The sequence below is a fragment of the Ursus arctos genome, unplaced genomic scaffold, assembly GCF_023065955.2.
Source record: "Ursus arctos isolate Adak ecotype North America unplaced genomic scaffold, UrsArc2.0 scaffold_4, whole genome shotgun sequence".
In the NCBI taxonomy this organism is placed as follows: Eukaryota; Metazoa; Chordata; class Mammalia; order Carnivora; family Ursidae; genus Ursus; species Ursus arctos.
Genome location: NW_026623056.1, coordinates 12,767,092 through 12,789,124, shown reverse-complemented (window position 1 = coordinate 12,789,124; position 22,033 = coordinate 12,767,092). Strand labels below are relative to the sequence as shown.

The 22,033-nt window shown below is 41.2% G+C and overlaps 1 protein-coding gene across 4 annotated transcripts in view; it reads left to right on the top strand.

Moving 5' to 3' along the window:
- The window catches only part of PEX5L (peroxisomal biogenesis factor 5 like), a 220,109-nt gene that overhangs the window by 185,532 nt on the left and 12,544 nt on the right, over window positions 1-22,033 (top strand). For all 4 annotated transcript variants that reach the window (XM_057306551.1, XM_057306550.1, XM_057306549.1 and 1 more), the window contains 4 exons: window positions 14,633-14,749; window positions 17,104-17,247; window positions 20,492-20,562; window positions 21,828-22,025. In XM_057306551.1, coding sequence (XP_057162534.1) covers window positions 14,633-14,749; window positions 17,104-17,247; window positions 20,492-20,562; window positions 21,828-22,025 — 530 coding nt within the window. The remainder of the gene's footprint in view (window positions 1-14,632; window positions 14,750-17,103; window positions 17,248-20,491; window positions 20,563-21,827; window positions 22,026-22,033) is intronic.

Sequence of the window (22,033 nt, the reverse complement as noted above, 5' to 3'; positions counted from 1 at the left end):
AATGAATTAAAGCCTGGAACAGTACTTTAGTCTATCCAGCCAAGATAGCTTTACCTGTAAGTAATCTAACCTATTGCTTTAATATTTTATTTTTCCTTTCCATTAACTCTACCGCTTGTGGGTTATAGGGGACATGGAACCTCTGTTGAATGTCACGTTCTTTTGACCAATCTTGCATATCATCACCTTTGAAATGTGACTGCTGATCACTGTCTTTTTGGCAAGGGGATCTGTCCATGGTATTCAGCTTTTCTAATTCCCTAGTGGTGGCAGCCCGATTTACACAGTGATGGGAAAACTTGGGTTAGGCCAGAGGCAGTGTCCGCCTACACCAAGGCATATTTAGAACCCTGCTCTGAGAGAGAGCGCCAATATAATCAATTTGCCAATCTTTCACAGGTTGCGAACTCCTGCGGGTGGCCCCAGACTTCTCTGGCAATTGCCTTGGGCATTATTTAGAACCCACGAGATGTGCTGTGAACGCGTTAACCAAGTCAATGTATTTCAAGGGCAATCCTGCATCCTTGCCAATATGTCATCCCACCTGGGTGCTGTAGTGGCCATTTTTTCTATGCATCCAATCTTTTCTATCTACTAAAGAGTCAGTTGTGGGGTGCCTGAGTGGTGCAGTTGGTTAAGCATCTGACTATTGGTTTCAGCTCAGATGGTGATCTTGGGGTAGTGGGATCAAGTCCCTTGTTGGGCTCTGCACTCAGCACAGAGTCTGCTTTAAGATTCTCTCCCTCTCTCCCGCTCTGCCCTTCCCCACCCCCTCTCAAATAAATAAATAAATCTTAAAAAAGAGAGAGAGAGAGAGAGTCAATTGCTAGCACTTGTACCCAGGTTAGGGCATCAGCTTCCTGATTTCCAGCGGGGATCAGTGCCTTATGGGTTATGACATGGATCACAGTGAGGACTGCCTCAGGCTCTTGCAGATGAACCCAAATGTCTTTCCATATATCTTGACCACACAAGGGCTTATTCATGGTCCTTTGGCTTCTCATTGTCTAAACCAATTGTCTAAGACGGTTTAGAACCGTCTAACTGTCAGTGTAAAAGATTGACAGCCAGGACCCTGAGTGATCACCAGCCAGAACGCTCCGAGTTCAGCCCACTGGACGCTGTGATTCATTCTTGCTTCCAGGCATCTGTATACTAGGTGTCAATGCGAATTTTCGCCATTCTCTCTCCACAGGCCACAGGGGCCCCACAGGAACAGGGACAGGGCATTTGGAGGATCTCCATACCCTACAAGGCCCAGTGGCACCTGCATTTCTCTAGACAGTGGCTGGCGAACAGGGTGCTCCTCTTAGTCCATTTAGTCCATTTAGTCCCCCATTTAGTCCCAGTGGGAATTTGAGCAAGGGCACAGGTAGGTCAGTAGGTCCGCCCTCGGTAGGAAGGGAAGTTCTTATCACAATATACTGTTCCTTTGTGAGAGGCTGGACCTGAAGGAGCACCGCGTACACTGCTAGTTGCTGCTGCTCTGTGGGGTTCGTCAGGTTTCTCTCCCCTTCCAGAGGTGGGACAAAAACTTTAGGGGGAGTCTCTCCTTCTGTTTGTCTCCTCCATAGTGCCCCACCCTCACCTTCTGGAATCACAGACACATCTAATTTAAATGGTAGCCCAGTGTGGGACATGTCCGGAGCTTTCCTCTGCTTTACCAGTATTTTGGCTTTCTCAAAGGTGACTTGTCTTGATCCCCAGTTCCATATGTATCGTTTTCCTTATCAGGCACTGTACGAGGCAGAGGCATTGTGCCCGGTAGGAATAAAAGTCCTTCCAACCCCAAAATCCCTACGAAGGTTTTCATCTCTCTCGTGTTTGGGGGGCTTGGATAGGCTTGCATCTTGTTAATCACAGCTTTTAGAATAATGTGTGTCTTATACTAACGAACAATTTCTGAAAACTTTACAGCAGCACTTGGGCCTTGAACTTTCTGGGTGTGTACTGCCTATCTTTCCCTCACAGATGTTCCAGCAAAGCCTATAGAGTGTCCCTCGCAGAGGCAAATCTTCATATGTTAACATTACATCATCAGTGTAATGGGCCCATTGTACTGACGTGGGGAAGAAGAGGAACGGGTCCTGGGCTACCATCCATGACATAGTGTGAAGCTTTGCACGTAGCCTTAGGGAAGCATTTAAAAGGTCCGTTATTGTCTCTCCCACATGAAGGCAAATTGATCTTAGTTATTAGAACCCTGTACTTGTCAGAGTCTTTTCCGTGAATCTCTTTGAAGATGAAGCACTTTTGCAGGACCATTTTTGCAAAAGCGTCAGAGTAAAATAATGACTGTCTATAAATGACGAAAGACTTTTAAAATGGCCATAGTTAAAGATCTGATGAGAGTTCACTATAATGCGATTGACAAGGAAATTTGGTTATCCCTGCAACATACATTTTAAAATTATGACTGATACCATTATTCCAGGACCTATCAGATTTTTAGGAATTCCATATAAATATACCCTAGGGAAAGTTTATCAGATAATGCATCTTTTTAAATTTAGCATATCAAATAAGCCTAATTAGATTAATATCTCTCCTTTATAAGGAGAAGAAAACATCTTTTGAGATGTTCCAGGGATCTGAAAAATCCCAGAGTTAGCACAAGGTCCACAAGCCCTCATTTAAAATTTGATTTTGAACAAATAATTAATAAAAATAAAATTTGATTTTGGTGAAGTTTGTCAAAAATATCAAAAGGTTTAAAACACTTGATTGAAAAGGTCACCATGAAACAATACTTAATTATCAATTTAACCAAAGTGACAAAGACTTCAAAGGCAAGTAGAGAAAGTTATATAGTTGTAAAAAACTTAGCTCTTTTAATGGAGAAGTCTCAGTTTTCCCTAAGTAATCAAAGACAGTATAAAGCACAGGAAATTATTTAGAAAAAACACAGAATCTTTGTTTTCTGGGCAGATTACTTAAAAGGTGAAGAAAAACCTTTCATAATCTCATCAAGAACAAACCAATAGGGGCGCCTGGGTGGCGCAGCCATTAAGCGTCTGCCTTCGGCTCAGGGCGTGATCCCGGCGTTAAGGGATCGAGGCCCACATCAGGCTCCTCCGCTATGGGCCTGCTTCTTCCTCTCCCACTCCCCCTGCTTGGTTCCCTCTCTCGCTGGCTGTCTCTCTGGCTGTCTCTCTCTCTGTCAAAGAAATAAATAAATAAAATCTTTAAAAAAAAAAAAAGAACAAACCAGTAGTCCAAGAAAACTGTCCTTGTAACAGATGAAAGAAAAATTAAGCTTGTTTTACATAAGTGCACTAGTGATATTAAAGCTTACTCTTCTTTTTTTTTCTTAAGATTTTATTTATCTATTTGACAGAGAGAGATAGAGCCAGAGAGCACAAGTGGGGGGGGGCGTGGAAGAGGGAGAGAGAGAGGCAGGCTCCCCGCTGAACAGGGAGCCAGATGCAGGGCTCCGTCCTGGGACTCCGGGATCATGACCCGAGCCAAAGGCAGACGCTTGACTGATTGAGCCACCCAAGCTCCCCAAAGCTTACTTTTCTTTAAACTAATTAAATAGAGCTCTTTTGCAAATTAATGTTGGTAATACCCTCCACAGGAAGAAGAACATCACATGAGTCGTATAGATCTATGGGCATATAGAACATACACAAACAGAGACCCCATAGCTTTCATTCCAAAACTTCAGCCATTAATCTCGTACAACAATATAAAATTCACTGGTTTATAAAACAGTTAAATCCAATGTGTCTCTGGCAGATGGAACAAGTGAAGGTTACCCACTCACATGGCTAAAGCTTTTCATTAATATTTGTAGAGAAGCCTTTTAAGATTTGTACGTGCCCTTTATTACTAATCTTATGGAGGTTGTAAACAGGAGTTGGGGGAAGGAAGCTTCTACAGCAATCTGTATTGTGAAAATCATCTGTCCCCCTTCTTTCCCTTCAGTCTCAGGCAATCGTGGGCAGGGTTTTAGTTGTCTCCTGGGGCACTTATATTTCAAGGACACGATAAGATTTACAACTTCAAGGGACAGAGAAAGAATGCAAGTTTCTCCTAAGAGTTTGGGGGTGTTGTTCTTTATTATCGGAATCTAAAGTAGCTACTATTTAAATTCTCCCTTTGTGCTAGGAGGGTCAGACTGCATGAGGCTGCCGGCTGTCACTGTCAATCACAACACCCCCCTCTTTGCTCTTGGCTCTCTTCACTTTCCCAGGTATTCCTTCCACTTCCCAGTGTCCAGATCAGGCTTTGTCACAAGCTGTTGGATCTTAATCCAAGGCATCTTGCACCCTCCGAGCTTTGCAAAATTGACCATTAAGTTCTCCAGCCTATTATCTTGCTCTCCCATCGTCTCTGCCAGCCCCAAAGGTAGCAGAATAGTTGACAACTGCATGTCCTTCTGTGGCCTCAGTTCTTCCAACCTTCTAACTCAAGCTTCAGCCTCCAGTCAGGCATCAGTGGCCAGGCGAGCTGCCCACATGAGAGGCCAGCCCACGGGGGCAGCCGCTCATTTCCCTTCTTTGCCGCAGTGTGCCATGTGTAGTTTCTCAAGCAAGTGTATCAGACCAGCTGGCATTTTCAGGGTTTCCTGAGACTCACATAGTGGTCCACAAGCATCTAACACATGGGCCACCTCTCCCCACACAGAGGTCAGTGGCCCACACAAGATTCTCCCTGCGAACACCTAACTTTCCCAAGGCCCGTTACTTTGGTCTCCTGGCTGGCTCGCCAGTTGTTGGTTCATAAACTGGGCCCATACACAGAGGGCAAGGAGAGGCCTTGGAAAGCAGCAGACCACACTGTATGGGTAGGTGGCAGGCTTATTAAGCAAGGGAACTTAGATATGAGGCTTGACTTACGTGGCTGCAAGATGAGATCTCTACACCTGCCCACCAGAATCTTAAAATGTTTATACAGAGGCCCTCCCTGGGTTCAGTCACTTATACCATCCAGATGGTCTCCCCAACACCTTCCTCTCAAGGCTGCCTCCTTAGAACAGCTTTCAAAGTGGGAACAGTAGGCAGACCAGACATTCAAAGGATGAGGGAGGAGGTGAGGAGCCTCTAATTACCCACATGTACCTCAAGGGCCCACTGGCAGTCACAGCCTCTCAATTTCCTCCTCCAAAAAGACCATTTTAATGTGGAGAAACCGGGACATGGAGAGATTTTGTAACTTGTTCAAGGTCACACCACAAGTAAGTGGTAGGACTAGGATTCCTACCAAGACTAACTCCAAAACTTCTGCTCTTAATCACTAATTCTAATGCTAGGGATGTTTACATTTTTGCAGGCCCTGAACCAATCATAGAACTTAAGTTGTTGGTCATCAGAAAAATAATTCCTTCATCAAAGGTTTTCTCTCATTTAAGAGACTTTTAAAAGTTATTTTAAAAGCAAAAACAATAAGGGAAATCAGAAACTTGGGGGAGGAAAGGCTAGGAATTACCCAGAATTCCATGACACTAATAAATTAACTGTTTTCATTTTTAATGTTTCTTCCAATCCTTGTCCAATCTGTATACATAATTATATGTAATTTCAAAGCCATTTTAAATGACCAGTTAGCATTGACAAGATAAATTCATCAAATGAGTTGTCTTCTTAAAAACCTACAAAAATTATTTTAATTCTTCCCTCCACGTTCTGGGTTTCATTTCCTTTTCTAGAACAATAACAACAACAGATTCTTGAAGAATTCTGATTCACACAGCAGATGTGAGGATTAGAGAACCTGCTGGCTAATTGGAGATGAGTTTCACTGGAAACAATCACATGAAAACAAACTATATGTGGTAAATTCCTGTCCCTGGTAGCTTCTCAGGATACACCGAATTTATCCCACCAAAGATTTCTGTTTTCGTGGAACTTCAGATGCCCCGAGTCTCTGTATCAACATTTTCCAAGGTGTGTTCTAGAGAACCCTAATGACAGATGCACACTCAAAGGTTCAAGGTAAATACATTTAAGGACTATTGCTTACATCCCCACTTAGAAATTTAAAATATCCATTAGCATATGAAGAGCCTGGGAAGTCATGCAATAAAGAACATGTTCACTTTTGTCCAGAAGTTGCAAACTAGTTACTTCCAGGAGATAAAGATAATGATCTGGTGATGGCCGTGAGGAAATGGAGACCACACATATCACCTGAGAGTTGCTGCTTCTCATTATGTGGGCCCAATATTAACAGATCTTCATGAGATATCTGAAATCTGGGTTTTGATGGAAAATGTTACATCCAGTTTGAGGGAACAAAAACATGCCTCTTGGCTAGATTGGGCTCATACGCCACCAATTTGCAGCCTCTGCTTTAACTTATAGTTTCTTAAGCTCATTTGACAACAGAACTCTTTGTTTCTAGAATACTCTTTGGGGAAATGCTACCATACTTCATTATCCTATCAGTCCTTCAAGTTCCCATCTCTACACCCAGTCTTCCTTCTGTGCTCCAATCCTCAAACCTAAAGTATGTTCCAGTTACTATGATTGTGTAACAAATCACTCCAACACTCGTGGCTTTAAAAAAATATATTTATTTTGCTCAAACAATATGTAATTTAGGTAGGGCTCAGAGAGGATGGCTCATCTTTGTTCCATTGTGTGTCAGTGCACCTCGATGGCTCATGGTGATGGTGAGGGGTAGGAATCATCCAAAAGCATTCTCAGGGCACCTGGCTGGCTCAGTCAGCGGAGCACACGACTCCCGATCTCAGGGATGTGGGTTCTAGCCCCACATTGGGTATAGAGATTGCTTAAAAATAAACTCTTTAAAAAACAAACAAACAAAAACAAAGTCATTCTCACTCACATGTCAGATGTCTTATGCCAGTAATCACCTGACATCTTAGCTGCAACAACAGCCAGAACACCAACATGTGGCCTTTCTTTGTGGCCTGGGCTTTCTTGCTAGATAGAGAGCCATCTAGATAGCTAGATTCCAGGAAAGAGTGTCTTGAGAGGAAGAGGGAGAGGCAGGCAGAAACTGCATCACCTTGTAGGATCTAGCCCCCAAACCACAGCAGGTCATTCCCATTGCAATCTGTTTGTCAAGGCGGGCAAGGGACTCCGCCTCCACCTCAAGAATGAAGGATCTTGAGTCCTGGCTCTTTTATTTACCAAAGTTAGTGTGACTTTAGCAAGTAATTTCATCTCTTTTTGCATCATCTGTTCACCCTATCCTGAATTACAGTTGCCTCGATTTTTATTTTTTCATTGGACAGTGAACTTCTTGAGAGTAGTTCCCACAGTAATATTGCTGTGCAAAGCAAAACACATAGTTTGGGTTTCGTAAATATTTCCAATACCTTATTTTATTAAAGCTAGTAGGGAGTTTCTCTGTAACTTTTTCACCACTTGTGGCCGTGGCTAAAGGAGAAGAAACCCCCTCTGGAACTGAATCACATTGCCTGTTGTTCATGATTGTTCTGTGTTGGTCTCAGCCTATCAAGAACCAGTTTTGTGGCTGGACCAGCCCTTGTGGTTCTTATTATGATTTCAAGATACTCAGCAATAACCACCAGGAAACTTTGAAAAAGAAGTGTAATACTTACAAGTCCTGGGAATTTCATGGCCTACCTGGGGCCACACAGTGAGGTCATGCATAGAGAGAAAGAGAGTGGGCCTGGGGTTCTGCTTTTATGGGAGTTCAAGGTGGGGGCCTAGGGTTTTGAGGGCTCATTCTTTATTGATGAATTTAAAGCATAAGTACAGGAATTTAAAACATGGGAAGAGAAAAAAGCAAGTAGCCCAAATGGTCAGTTATAAATCAATCAAGATCTCTAAAATTGGGGGGGGGACATGCCCAACCTGACTCTTTATCTAGAGTGAGTAGCATAATGTGGTTATTCAAGGTAGCCATCTTTGAAGTGGATGCCTCATCAATCAAAAGCTAAGTCAGACATTCGCCTTTTACAAAAGGAAAGTCGCCTGCCAGGGATCCCACTACCACTATCCACAGACCACTTCTTTTATCACAGGACATGTTACCACGTGGATGTGAGGCAAGGCTCAAGCCCAAGGGCCCTCCCACCTCCTTGTGCCCATGGTAAAGTAGCCCTCTGGCCCTCGGTCACCAACTGCCCACAGAGCAGTCAGGAAGCCTGCAAAACATAAACAGCTGCTAAGAAATCGGCCCCATAAAACCTTATTCCCAAGCAGCAGCAAACCCCAGGTTTGGTCTACAAACCTCCAGGCCCAGTGCCCCTGGAGGGCAGTTTTCCGTTGTGAATACAGACCCCACTGGAGCCACAATAGATAAAATCTTGCGAAACTTTGGCTCCACGAAGGCATTCATTTGCTAATGAATATGCTAAAAAGCTCTTTCAAAAATGACCCCTGCCCATTTGGACAAGTTCTGCTCCTTGTGCTTTCATACTCCATTCCTCTCTGTTGCTTGCCCTGGGAGGAAGAAGAGAAAGAACAGGAAAATATCTAAGATTTTGTTAGAAATGGCTCTTGGTTGCCTTCTGACATCCTGCTCAAGCCTTGTATTGTATTATTTCCAGCCCCCTGTGCCCTTTCCTCTACTTCCCATCATTTCCAATTTTTTCTCCCCACATTTTGCAACCAATCGTTGTTTGGTGAAAGCCTCGGGCTATTTGCCCAGGTGCCTGCCAACTTGGGCAGTGATGGCCCATTTCATTAAACAAGGAAGCATGTCTAACCCTGAAGCAACCAGAAAATCTATGTTGAGTGCTAGTACCAAAAGTTTTATTTTTTAAAACTTCTGAACCACACAGTTTACAGGTTATGATATGGCATCCTCTCTCTATCCTGAAAAGTAATTTTTTCATTTACGAGTATAAAATTACATTAACTGCCAATTCCTTCATTTTTTTTTTTAAGATTTTATTTATTTGAGAGAGAGCATGAGCAGGGAGGAGTAGTAGAGAGGGAGGGAGAAGCAGACTCCCCTCTGAGCAGATATTCAGAATCCTGGGATCATGACCTGAGCCGAAGGCAGATGCTTAACCAATTGAGCACCAGGGTCCCCCAATTCCTTCATTCTTAATGTTACAAGTTTTAAGCACTTTGTTTTCCTTCATCTGCACAACCACTCTACGAGACTTTTTTACATTTTACAAACGAGGAAGCCAAGTTAAAGAGGTGAGCTAAATTGCCAAAGGTCTCGTGACAGGAGATATGGCCAGTATTGCAGCCCGTTCTACCTGATGCCAAAGCCCATGAGTCTTCTTCCCTATACTGTTTAGATTGAGAAAGGATCGCATAGAGATTTTATAAATTTGAGCCTTCCTGTTTGACTCGGTAAATCAGCTCATTAATAATGTTGCAGTCTGATCCTCGGGGTCATAAGAGATTATAGAATTCATCGGGTCAAACTAATCTGTGAGTCACCTTTACAAGCATTCCTCACATTGGTCGTTCCACTTCTAATGTTGGGGTACCTGGGTGGCTCAATTGATTAGATGTCCAACTCTTGATTTGGGCTCAGGTTATGATCTCAGGGTTGTGAGATCGAGCCCTGCGTCAGGCTCCATGCGGGGCTTGGAGCCTGCTTGAGATTCTCTCTCTCCCTCTTCCTCAGACCCTCTGCCCCTCCCCTCACCTACCACCTCCCATCCCCCCTCTCTTAAGAAAATAAAAAGACTTCTAATGTTGGGGAACCCATCCTTCTTACATTTTTAGGCATTTAATAAAAATCTGTCCCCCAGGAACTGCCATTCATTCACCCAAGTTCTTCTGTCTGCAAGATAAGGCTAAGGCTTCTCACCCAGCTCTGAGCCTCACTGTACCAGTAAATCGCTTCATAAACTGGGTTACTCTTGCCCATTCACTCTTGCCTGAATAGACTCCAGTTTGCCGATGACCTCACTACATGGGACACTCAGAACTGCACCCAGAGCTCAAACTAATTCTGACCAATCAAAATTCTATCCCATCCTTGAACAGGGTGTTAAACATCTTTACAGCCCCAGGTTGAATATATTCTTTGGGCAGCCACATGGAATCTTTGGCTAATATTAGCTTTTAGTCAATAAGAGATGTGAGTGGGGATGTTTCAGCCATGTTTTGCTAGCCTGGGTTACTGAATCTCAGGGCAATAAGGTCTCTCACTGATCTACATATAATTTCACTTTGACAAAAAATTTTTGTTGTGGCAGATATTTTGTCCAAATTTGCACTGTGATTTCCATTCCTTGCCATGTAAGGGCTACTCTCTTTTCTTTTGCATATAGAGAATGGATTGTTTGTTTAAGTTTTGATCCAGTGACAGTTAATCAATGGATGTCTAAAGAAGCAAAAAGAAAGTCAGACTCCTCACAGGCACATAGAGCATATCATCTCACATCAAACAGTTCTTTCACAGCACAACTCAACAATTATGTTTGACCATAAAATTGAAAGTATCTCTATTTTAACTCAAGGATAACCAAAATAGACTGGTGAGTGGGAACTAGCAATATGCTGTTCTTCCTTAAAATTCCCTGGTTCTAAATTAAATTGCTTATTTTTTTAATTCTTTGTATTTTAATTTAATTAGTATTTAATTTTGTCATGGTTCTCACAGAAATTTTTATTTTCTAGTTTTACAATCAAAAAGTAAAGGGGAAATGTCAATTTTACTCTTGGGAAAATGCTTTGAAGTATGATTTTTAGAGATCAGTGAATAGGCTAGAAGCCCACTTCCTGTCCCACTTACTCTGATCCTCTGAGTCAATCTGTGTAGACAAAAAAACTTGAGCTATTGTCTAATCAATTTAGTCTTCTTACTTTACAAATGATAAAAAACAATGTACAGATGGATTTGAATGATGTACTCAAGTTTACAGGGATAATAGAAGCTTCTAGCACACATCTCTCTTCTTCCTAACCACTGGTACACAATGTTAGTTCAAAGGAGCTCAGAGAAGCAAGAGATGCTTCAAGTTGAGGGTCTTTGGAGAAACATTATGGAGGAATTGAGATCGAAAAGAAGTATTTTTTTTGAGGTTTTATTAATTTTTTAGAGAGCGTGAGAGAGCACACAAGTGGGGGAGGGGCAGAGGAAGAGGGAGAGAGAGAATCCCAAACAGACTCCACTTCGAGCTCATAGCCTGACAGGGGCTTAATCTCATGAACCTGAGATCATGACCTGAGCCAACATCAAGAGTCGAGTACTCAACCAACTGAGGCACCCAGAAACTCCAGAAGTAAGTATTTTTTAGCCAAATCTTACTTTTTCACAAAAATAATATGTTAGCTATAGAAAATTTGGGAAATGCTGTAAAATACAAGGAAAGATGATGGGACAATTACTCACAATCCTACCCAGTGAAAGTAATGCTATGGGTGCATTTCTCTACTGTGATTATTTTCCCAACATGTAATTTGTTGTTGTTTTCTATTACTGTGATCACGCTACGTACAAAGGAATAGTATAACCCGAGGCCTGCTCCATGTTGTAATAACTCTCCTTAAATATCGTTTTATGCTATGTAACAGTCTGTTTTCTCCATAATCTTCTTAATTTTGCTCCAATTTTGTAATAATTAGGTAGAAGGGAAAGACTTAAATAAAGAGAGGAAAGGTATCTAGAAGAGGGTATGTATTTACAGCAAATTAAAACACCAAGATACTCATAGATGTATATTTGTGCTTTGAGGTTGTAGGTGATCTTTGTTTCATTCTTTACTTTTTTTTCAGTGATACAAAAATATTAATAAGCACACCTGCACTTATTGAACATTTCCATGTGTTTCATGCCACAGATATATTTTCTCATTTAATCTTCAAAATAACTGACCAAGATCAGTACTATAGGTTCACTTTAAAGATAAGGAAAATGAGACCTAGAGGAGTCAAAGGTCTTGGCAGAAGGTCAGTGATCAAGCCACATTTGTTCCCATGTCCATCTGAGGAGAGAGCTGCTATTCTTAACCACTCTACCACATATCCCAAGTTTCTTATGACTATCTACCATTGTTATAATCAGAAAGCTATTTTTAAAAATGAAAATGGATTGCGGATAGCTCATTTCTGATGTAAGCAGTTAACTTATTACCTGTAGAGTATAAAAAAAAAAAATCTACAAAATCCCAGAACAGCTAAGAAAATCATCAATACATAAAATCCCCTCAGTCGTGTCTATAATGGTTAAAATTCAAATGTATTTCAGGTTTCTCTAAAATTGATTAGAAATAGAAAAAAGAAACAGTGTTAATTGCAGTTATGTGAATGAAATCTGTATTCTGAGACTGGATGAAAATTGATTGTGCTAAAAGTAGTCATCTGTAATTAAACGAATCTGTGCTGTGCACTTTAATGAGTCAGCAGAACTTAGTCTAAGTGGTAACAGTAAGTCCTGGTATAGCTTATTAAATAAGAACCTGGCAACCTCACCTCCACGGAGGTCCTGTTATCTCCAGTCGTCTTATTTCTGCATCCACGGCTCTAATTTGAAACTGCAGGAAAGGTGATGCATCCTTTTGTAATCCAGACGTACACGTTATGAAGTCTTCTTCATTCTTTCGTTCAGAAGAATTGGGAAAATCAGTAAACATTATATTCACTCGATAGAGTTATCTTGGTTTCTGTGCAGACAAGCTGAACCTACATCTGTGAAAAGCTATTCGAGAAAATGAGTCTCCAAAATTTTTTTTTTCAAAATTGTTTTCCAAATTCCTCAGTATCTAAATGTTCAGGCTTACGGTATTTTAAAAAGGACAAATAATGGTATTGTCGTTTTGAACCTTTTAAAAAATTAGAACAACAGTGCATACTCATAGAAAATGCAGAAAGTGGAGAAATGTATAAAGAAGCAAGAAAAATCCCACCCGTCATCCCTTCATTCAAAGACAGATTCCTCTTAACATGGCCGTATATTTCCTTCTAGTTTGTTATCAAGCCATTGCTTTTGTATATCTGAGATCATTCTGTTTGCATAATTTGGTATTCTACTAAAAAGACTTGTTTAAAAAGAAACTTTGAGTTTTATTCCTAACCTTACCCTGGATAAGCGGTGGCCATTCCTTGTGCTTCTAGCATCTCAGAAACAGACTTATTGAGGTATCTGCTGCCCTGAGCCTTCATCAAGGGGAGGCCTCTGCTGAAGGGACAGGACCCATTCCTGTGGTAGGAAGGAGTATTGTGGACATAATAAAGGAGAATAACAAGACCTACTATTTATTTAGCAGCCTGGGATTAATCCCATTGGGCTAGCCCTTATTCCTTGAACATTTATATCCAGAAGAAATAAGCTTATAATTATCAGTCAGAGCAACTTTGAGGAGTTCCCACCATAGAACCACCACCACCAGGCATGAGGGTAGAGTAGCACGTAAGACTAGAAGGATTGAAAGGTGAAGGGCAACTTGATGGTGTGTCAACAAGTCACAGGACTTAGAATCATAGAAATTGAGATTTGCAAGTAATAGGATGCATCTCAGTCCCAGACTCAGGTGTTCCAGCAATAACATCCCTTGTTCTCTTTAAAGAAAATTAAGTAGTTTCCAAGCATCTCTCTTACCAACTTAGTCTCAGACACCAAATATGGAAGGATTATATGGTGCCAGAAATCAGGGGCAGAGTCTCCACCCACTTGTCTGTCATATTGACAGCTAATAGCCAACAAGTGGTTCCTTGAAATCCAGTTTCTGTCTATGACCCTGCCATGTCGGAATCAGACTTGAAGTCAGCCCCCCAGTCATACCCTCTGTCACACTCTTGAAAGTCAGGCCAGTTCGCAGTGAAAAACCTAAAAGCTAAGCACCAGTTTCCCACTCATCTCAGAATCTACCACCCTCCTCTTTTCCAACCCCTGGAAAGTTCCCCTTCCTTCCTTAAGTTCTTTAAAATATTTGCCCCTTTTTCCTCACACCAGGACACCCAAAGTACTCTCTTCAGGCTTAACAAAATAATAGCCAACCAGGGACAGACAGATCTTGCAGAAAATTTCTGCTTCAGTCCTCCCCTGAAGTAAAGCGGAGCAAATGGCCCGGTTTCCCTTTTGGAAAACATTAAGGAAAATTATAAGGAGAAAAACACAAAGTCATATTTTTCAAAAAATCATCCTGCCATAGACAAGACCTTGACTAAAAGGACTCAATTAAGTTCACACCTAAAGCCAAGGTCCTTCATTCTTTAGCACCAGGAGGCCATGTTTGCCACAGGTGATGAGCACGGGCTTGGAAGCCAGGCTGGGCTTCTGATCCTATGCAATCCTGGCTTTGTGACCGTAATCCTCTACCCTCAGTTTTCTCCTAGCACAGTGCCTGGCACAGGGTAGGGTCAACTAATGTTATTTTCCCTTGTCCATGGTCGGCTGCTTCCCCAAGTCACTGCCCATCCAGTCCCAAAGCCATTGCTCTGATTCCTCATATCCTGAGAGCAGCTCTAAGACCATCCTTCCTAAAATGTGTGCCCAGTGCCCACACTTGAAACTGCTCAAGTAATGGATTTTTAGCTGAATTTCGTAGATATGATCCTCATCCTTCAGATGGTAACTATTTTCCTGCTGGAAAAGTCACAACTAATCCAATTCAACACTCTGACCACTAAGTACCCTCCAGGAGCTCTTCAACCATGAGTATCATTGGACGTGGCCAGTTTGAACATTTTATTCCTCCTCAGAACTTATTTCTTTCTAGAAATAAACCAGGTGACATAGCATTGTCTTAAATCCATCTCTCTTCATTTTTCCTGTCTTCTAGTCAGATACAGAGTTTTGGGATAAGATGCAAGCAGAATGGGAAGAAATGGCCCGGAGGAACTGGATATCAGAGAACCAAGAAGCTCAGAACCAAGTTACAATCTCAGCTAGCGAGAAGGTGACCAATTCTGTTCTTATATATGCTGACCATTTTCTCAACCTCCTTGCTTCATATTTTTATAACTTAGTCATTAACTATTTTGCAAAAAATTCAATAATTAAGTAGACAAATTAATGTCAGTCTGACCTGGAAGAAATTCTGGTGAATGAAAATATAATTATCCAGTGTGTGAAGACAGCAAAGCTGGAATGAAATGTCCTTGTTTTTATCAATGTTAATACAGTCTGGCAGCCCACAAGAGCTTGCATCTTGACTGCTGGCAAGTTTCTGAAGTAACTGACATGGAGGGTGGGTTGGAATGAGAACTGACTAATCTCACAATGCTTTTTGTCAGTCATTCATTTGAGCCATGTGGATGAGCTAACCCAAATGTTATCAGTGGACCGGGGAGTGAGGTGGGGGCTTAGAGCTACGTTTCCACAGTTGGTCCTTACACATGGAAAACATACCCTTCACACAACCAGGTCAAGTCCCAGGGACAAGTCCCAATCCCAAAATATTCCTCTGAAAGGAGCCCTAGCAAATGTGTGAGTTCAGTCAACAACCAGCCAGATTACCCATGAAGTCCCGGTTGCCCTTGGGTTTATGCTTTTAAAAACACTTGGTGAAAAAAATAATAAAAATATATAAATAAATAATAAAAAAATAAAAACACTTGGTGAAGAGGGGAGGGACACTTTTGAGAAATAAATTTAAAGGATTTGAAAGATAGAAAAAGATAAGGAATTTTCTTACTGAAGGAAAAACTATACACACACACACATATGATATGTATATATACACACATATAATATGTGTGTCTTATGGATTTTTTGTGGTAGAGGAAGTCTCAATAATAATCAGTTCTGGATAACTTCCATTTGTTCAATCCAACAAATATTTATTGCCTACCTAGCAATAGATATGATGATGAATAGTCTCCAGTCTTTGAGGATTTTCAATCTACATGGTCATTAAAATGTCTTCCTTCCCCCCATATTCTCTGCCCCTCAGTCAGCCAGGCAATCTCATAAAACCGGAGTAACTATCTCATTAAAAATAATCCTCTTCCACAAGAAATCAAAGCTAAGCAATAAGAGAAACATTGATATAGATCGTCAGACTCTAGGCTATAATTCATACACCTGAGGCACGGCTGGGGCACTGAGCTCCTCGCCCCTGGGACCCCATATCTGTAACCTCACTACATAAACTGGTCATACCGTGTGGCTTTGATAAGGGGGTTTGTCTTTCTCAGCGACGGTGAAGAATGAAAGTCTCCATTTAATCTATTTTAAAACCTTAGTAACATCATTAACAGACTAGCTTATTTGTATCTATCAAATTAGAAGGATATTATGATGATCTATGCTGGTAAGGTTGCAACAAATCATTTCTCTCAGATATTTCCAATTAGAGTTTAACTTGGGACACATTTTCTCAAAAGCAATTCGGTTATATTTATCAAGGGCTTCAAAATAGTTTGTAGCCTTTAGTCTAATAAAGCCCTCTAGAAGTCTATCCTAGGTAATAATCATACACAGACAAAGATGTGAGCACGAGGTTTTCACTGTAACTTAACTTATGAGAACAAAAAAATTGAAAGTAACCTGAATGTCCATCAGTAGGAGCTTGCTTAAATAAGTTTTGGCACAATGCAAATAATTTTAAAAACTAAAACTAAGCAGGGCTTAAGCTAACTCCATACATGGTATGAGCTTATTTGTTTAATTTATGTATTCACAGAAAAAGATTATTTAGACATTCTGTATAATTTAAATTTTCAAAAGAAAAGATCTATAACTTTAAAATATGCATTCTCAATGGGGCAAATGCAGCCCCCCATGGGACAGAAACTGGTTCAAGAAGCAGGAAGGTAAAAAAAAAATCTTAGATAGTAGAATGGTTTGTAGCCCTCCAAAGGGTCACAGCACATAAACAATGTACAGTATGTGGTTAACATTTCAGGGGGATGGATGGTAGTAGCACTTAGCAAAAATACGTCCAAAACTCTGTATTTTTTAATTCTCAGGGCCGCTGGCGGAGAGGGGTGGGAGGAATGGCTAAAACAAAAAAGAGCAAAAGAGTAATAGATAGAAATATTATATTAGCAGCGATAGTTAGGTTGTGGCATTAGGTGTAACTTTTGTTTCTTTTTATATCATTCAATAACAAAATAATATCATCCAAATTTATGCAATGAACATGTACTACCTTCATAGGAAGGGGAGAAAAACAGTAATTTCAATTTAATTTAAATAAGTTAAATAATTCAAATGAATAAATTAAATTAAAATCCAAAAAGAGCTTACTGAATACCAGAATGAAGAGCTAAATCGATGGATCTCACAGTGCCCTTCTCCGTGTTGCAGGGATATTACTTTCACACTGAAAATCCCTTCAAGGACTGGCCTGGAGCATTTGAAGAAGGCTTAAAAAGACTGAAGGAAGGGGACCTGCCCGTCACAATCCTGTTCATGGAAGCAGCGATTCTTCAGGACCCCGGAGACGCAGAGGTGATATTTTCCCTTCCTCCTGCTTGGCTCACAAAGTGGCTGCATGTGAGTGAGGGACAGGGGACAGGGGACACGCCCAGCTCTCCTGGGCTGCATTTGCATCAAGGAAAGCCTCCCAAAGAAGCTAACCTGGCTTACTCTGCCAGGTGTTTAAGAGTTACAAATAGGTCCCTGTTCTCTAGCCAAATCAAATATGCGGTATCCACAGTGCCCACAAATAAAAGGGTGGGGACGAGAAATGAAAAACCAAAATTGTCAACCTGGAGGCTCAGCAGTAGTTTGCAGGGGGCAGTGTATGCTTTGTCTAGGCCTAGAGCCACACCGTACCTCCCCCTTGGTTCGCTCGCTCAACATTTATTGAACACATACTGTGTCCCAAGAATTGTGCCAGGCACTGGCTTCAAATATTGAAGAACGGGGAAAATGGAACTGTTGAAAAGACACATTTGGGTTCTATCTGGAGGGACAATCAATAAGTCAATGCAGTGTAATAAATGCAATGTCAGAGCGTGCACAGGACGCTAGGGGAGCAGAGAGCAAGGCTCCTGAGCAGGCCTTCCCCTACACTTAAATCCAGAGCCGAGTTTTGAAGGAGGGGGACTTTATTAAAGACAGCAGCGGCGTCAAGGTGTTAGGAGGAAGTGGTTTGTGTGTGGGCAGTGGGGCATGAAACATTGTTCCAGGGGCTAGAGGGGAGAAGACAAGAGTGGGCAAGAGTCTGAACTTCATGAAAGCCAGGGGAACCACTAGGGGACTCTACTCAGCAGAGAGATACAGTCAGATTTGCCTGTTCGAAAAACCCCTTTGTCTGAGGTGTGGAAAGTGATGCAGACAGAGGCCAGGAGACCACCCAGAGAGGCTTCGCCATCCTCCTTTGGTCCACTGTGTTTCCAAACCTGCACAGACCCATAATAAGATAGTGGCAGGTGTAAAGTCTTCTTTTTCAGTTTGTGAGTGATTTTTAGGAATTGTTTTACAAGGAATAATCCTCATAAGGCATTTGCAGAAATTTTAGGGAGGGGTATATACGGTGCTGAGAGGACAGTATAGAGTAGAGTAGTGGTTAAGTTTCTAGGCTGTGCTGTCCTAACTGTGTGGGTTTGAATCCTTGCTCTACCACTCCTGAGCCATGAGCCATGCGATTGGACACAAGTCATTTAAAACGTCTCAGTTCTATCTCTTCATACATAAAATGGAAGTCACGATTATAATAACGACCTTATTGGATGTTGTGAGGATTAAATTAGTTCATGCAAATAAAGTGCTTATTTCAGGGCCTGGTGCATCCATCAGTCATTAGCCTTCATTATTATTATTGGTTATGCTCAAAGCTTGTATACGAAGGATGAGTAAGCTGATTACTAGGTTAAAGCCCTGGTATCTTGTTAGTCAAAACGTTGACAGTGAAACAAGATTGAACTGCGAATTGGAATGTGAACCAAAATATTGGAATTTTTAAGAAGATATGTGGATCACAACGGAAGAGAAAGTCATTACATTAATAGAAAACTGTAGGCCACCCCCCAAAAGAATATCATCTTACATTTCTAAATGCTATGGTGTTTTCATGTGTATTATATAGTTTGACAGAACAACCCTGGAAGCTTAAAAAAAAACAGTATACATTATTATGTCTGATTCATTAATGAAACAAACTGTGGGCTTCAGAGGGGAGGGGGGTGGGGGACTGGGATAGGCCGGTGATGGGTATTAAGGAGGGCACATATTGCAGGGAGCACTGGGTGTTATACACAAATAATGAATCATGGAACACTACATCAAAAACTAAGAATGTACTGTATGGTGTCTAACATAACATAATAAAAAATGATTTTAAAAATTTTAAAAAATAAAAATTTAATAGGGAAATATCTTTTTAAAAAAAAAGATTCATTAATGAGAAGATTAGGGCACTGGGTAACTAAAGGATCCCAACCAAGGACCCAGGGCTTCTGAGTCTTGGAGACCCAAAATTCAGGTAAAAGATGATCTGTGAACAGTGAAAATGACACCATACTCAAAGACTAGCGAGAAGCCCCCAGAGAGGGACTGTTTCATCAAACTTAAGAAGCATCCTAAGATGTATGGAAGGTGAAATCAACATAGGGACTGCTCTGTGTACATTTGAACGAATAAAAAGAATCACTGATATTTGGGAGGGAAGTAATCAGCATTCTTTATGAGTTTATATGGCATGGGTAATAATTACTCAGGATGATAAAGCCAATATAATTTTTACAGCACTTGAGGATGATTCTATGTATCTTCATAATAGTTTTGTTTTGTTTCAAAATGTCTGTAGGTAAGAGAGTTATACACTCCCCAAACCCTTTTAAATCCATGAGACTGATAACCCCAGCAAATTCCAGGACAGTGTATGTAATGAGAGGTTTTGTTCACGTGGATTGTTCGTGTAACGGTGTGAGAATCATTGTTCCTTTAAGTAAATAGGGAGAAATTGGTTGTATTAAAAACTTTCATTCTAGATATGAAAATGTTATCTGCTTGAAGATATTCTTCACATTGTCAACAATAGCAAAGGATTGGAAACAACCTGACAGCACTAGGGCATTGGTTGAGTAAATAACAGGATAGCCACTCAAGAAAATTTAAATTAAAAATTATAAGTATGAGGTTTTTGTAAAAACATGGATAGTATTTATGATGCAATATAACGTATAAGTGTAGGCTCTGCAATTATGGATGTAGTTAGATTGCATTTTATATGTGCTTTCTGCATTCGAACAGTGGTATTAGAGCCATGAGCACATTGTAGTGGAGGATTTTGTTTTATTTTCCCTAGTTCTAAATGTTCTGTTAGCTCTTACGGTAACAGTCAGACTCGCATCTCTACAAACCGATTTCATTTTGCACATCTTGAGATTCCTTACTAAATAAAGTCTACACTTTTTAGCTACATTTCTGGGTTACTTACCATCCCTTTTCCTCACAAATGCGTACTTTTATATATTTATCTTTCAGTTGTAAGACCCTAACACCATGAAATCTCAGACACTCAAATGTTTCTGTGGGTCGCAGGAGAGTAAATACTGAGAACTTGTCAGTAATGGCTGAGGATCTTGACCCCGATGTCCGAAGAGCCTTTGCGTAAAGAAACGCTTGCGGTCTTTTTCCCTTTTGCAAGACTCTCGCATCTGAGACGGGTAGTTCTGCATGGAGGGATCTAAAGCACAGGAGTGAATCTGCTTCCTCTTGCAACGTTGACCTCAGTTGTTTTTTGTAGGCCTGGCAGTTCCTCGGGATAACCCAGGCAGAGAATGAAAACGAACAAGCAGCTATCGTCGCCCTCCAGAGGTAGATAAAGCTAAGTGCAAAATCCTGGGCCGGGCGGACTCCGTGTGTCTTGTCTTTGACCCTTAGGTACATTGTAAAGAATTTGGCCAGGATAAGTGCTGAGATGCCACTTCGCTGTAGGAACCAAGAATCTGTGAAGAAATAATGTTCTTAAATCGCAGCGTTCCGTCATCCGCAAGTCAGTTGACCTTCATTGGCACAAAAGTGTCAACGTCAAAAGTGGTCATAAAACAGACGCATTATATATATAGTTCCTCTTAACTTTCTAGCCTTCTGCAGCATTTGAAAGTTTTCTTCAGGAAAAACATACTCAAAATAATCTGTGTAATTTTAGCTCCTTGTGTCTACAGGGAATCTCCTGAGAGAGTTTCAGTGACCTACAAGTATAACTACTGACCTGTGACTAAAGGTCTAGACTGCTTTGGGCGGATGTAGCGTCACACTTTACTTCATTAGAGCCCTCTGTAAACGCTGGAAAAATCGCCCCTACCAAACAACTTCCTCTTTCCCTATGCAACATATAATCCCTTTATAATCTCTCCCTAAAACACTGATGTAGGTACTGTCTAGAGCTCACTGCTCAAAGTCTCCAGGGACTACCAGCTTCGTCATCGCCTGGGAGCTTGTCAGACCTGCCCAGCCTCGGGCCCACCCCAGGCCGACTGTATTACCTACTCTGCATTTCACTGAGCCCCAGATGATTCTCATGCACCTCAAAGTTTGAAAGCCCCCTGCGAGAGGCCAGTGGAATAGCAGGAGGGGGAGCAGCTGTAGCCTGCCTCGTGTAAGCCCACACCGGGAGTCTAGAAACACAGGAATCTCCGTCTCCTTTACAAAACACTGTACGGCCTTTCATCTCCGCATATCCAAATTTACCTCAAGTCCGTTTGCTTCGTGGATACGATACATTTAATACATCAGTAGTAGAGTAGCCTAAAACAATGCTATCCCCTCCTCGTGAAATAAACTCCTAATAAGTTTTGGGCAAGGATTAGCCCCCTTTTCTATAGTTTTAAAACCATTTATTAAATTACCAGACCTAGCGCTCATTGAGATGGGTTTTAACTTTCTTACAAATATACTTAGGTCCCAATTTTCACATAGATAAATATGGTGTTTTCTAAGGACTTAACATAAACTTAGCTGTGCTTTTGCACCATTTAATTAATAAAGACCTCAAATTTCCTAGAGAACTGTTAGACTCTGGCTCAGGAAAAATCTGAAATTGGCTATTTATTTACCTATTTATTTATGCCTTCTTGCAGGTGCTTAGAATTACAGCCCAACAACCTGAAAGCTTTGATGGCTCTGGCTGTGAGTTACACTAACACCGGCCATCAGCAGGATGCCTGTGAAGCTCTGAAGAACTGGATTAAGCAAAATCCAAAATACAAATACCTTGTGAAGAGCAAGAAGGGATCTCCAGGCCTTACCCGGAGGATGTCCAAGTCTCCAGTTGATAGGTATCCTT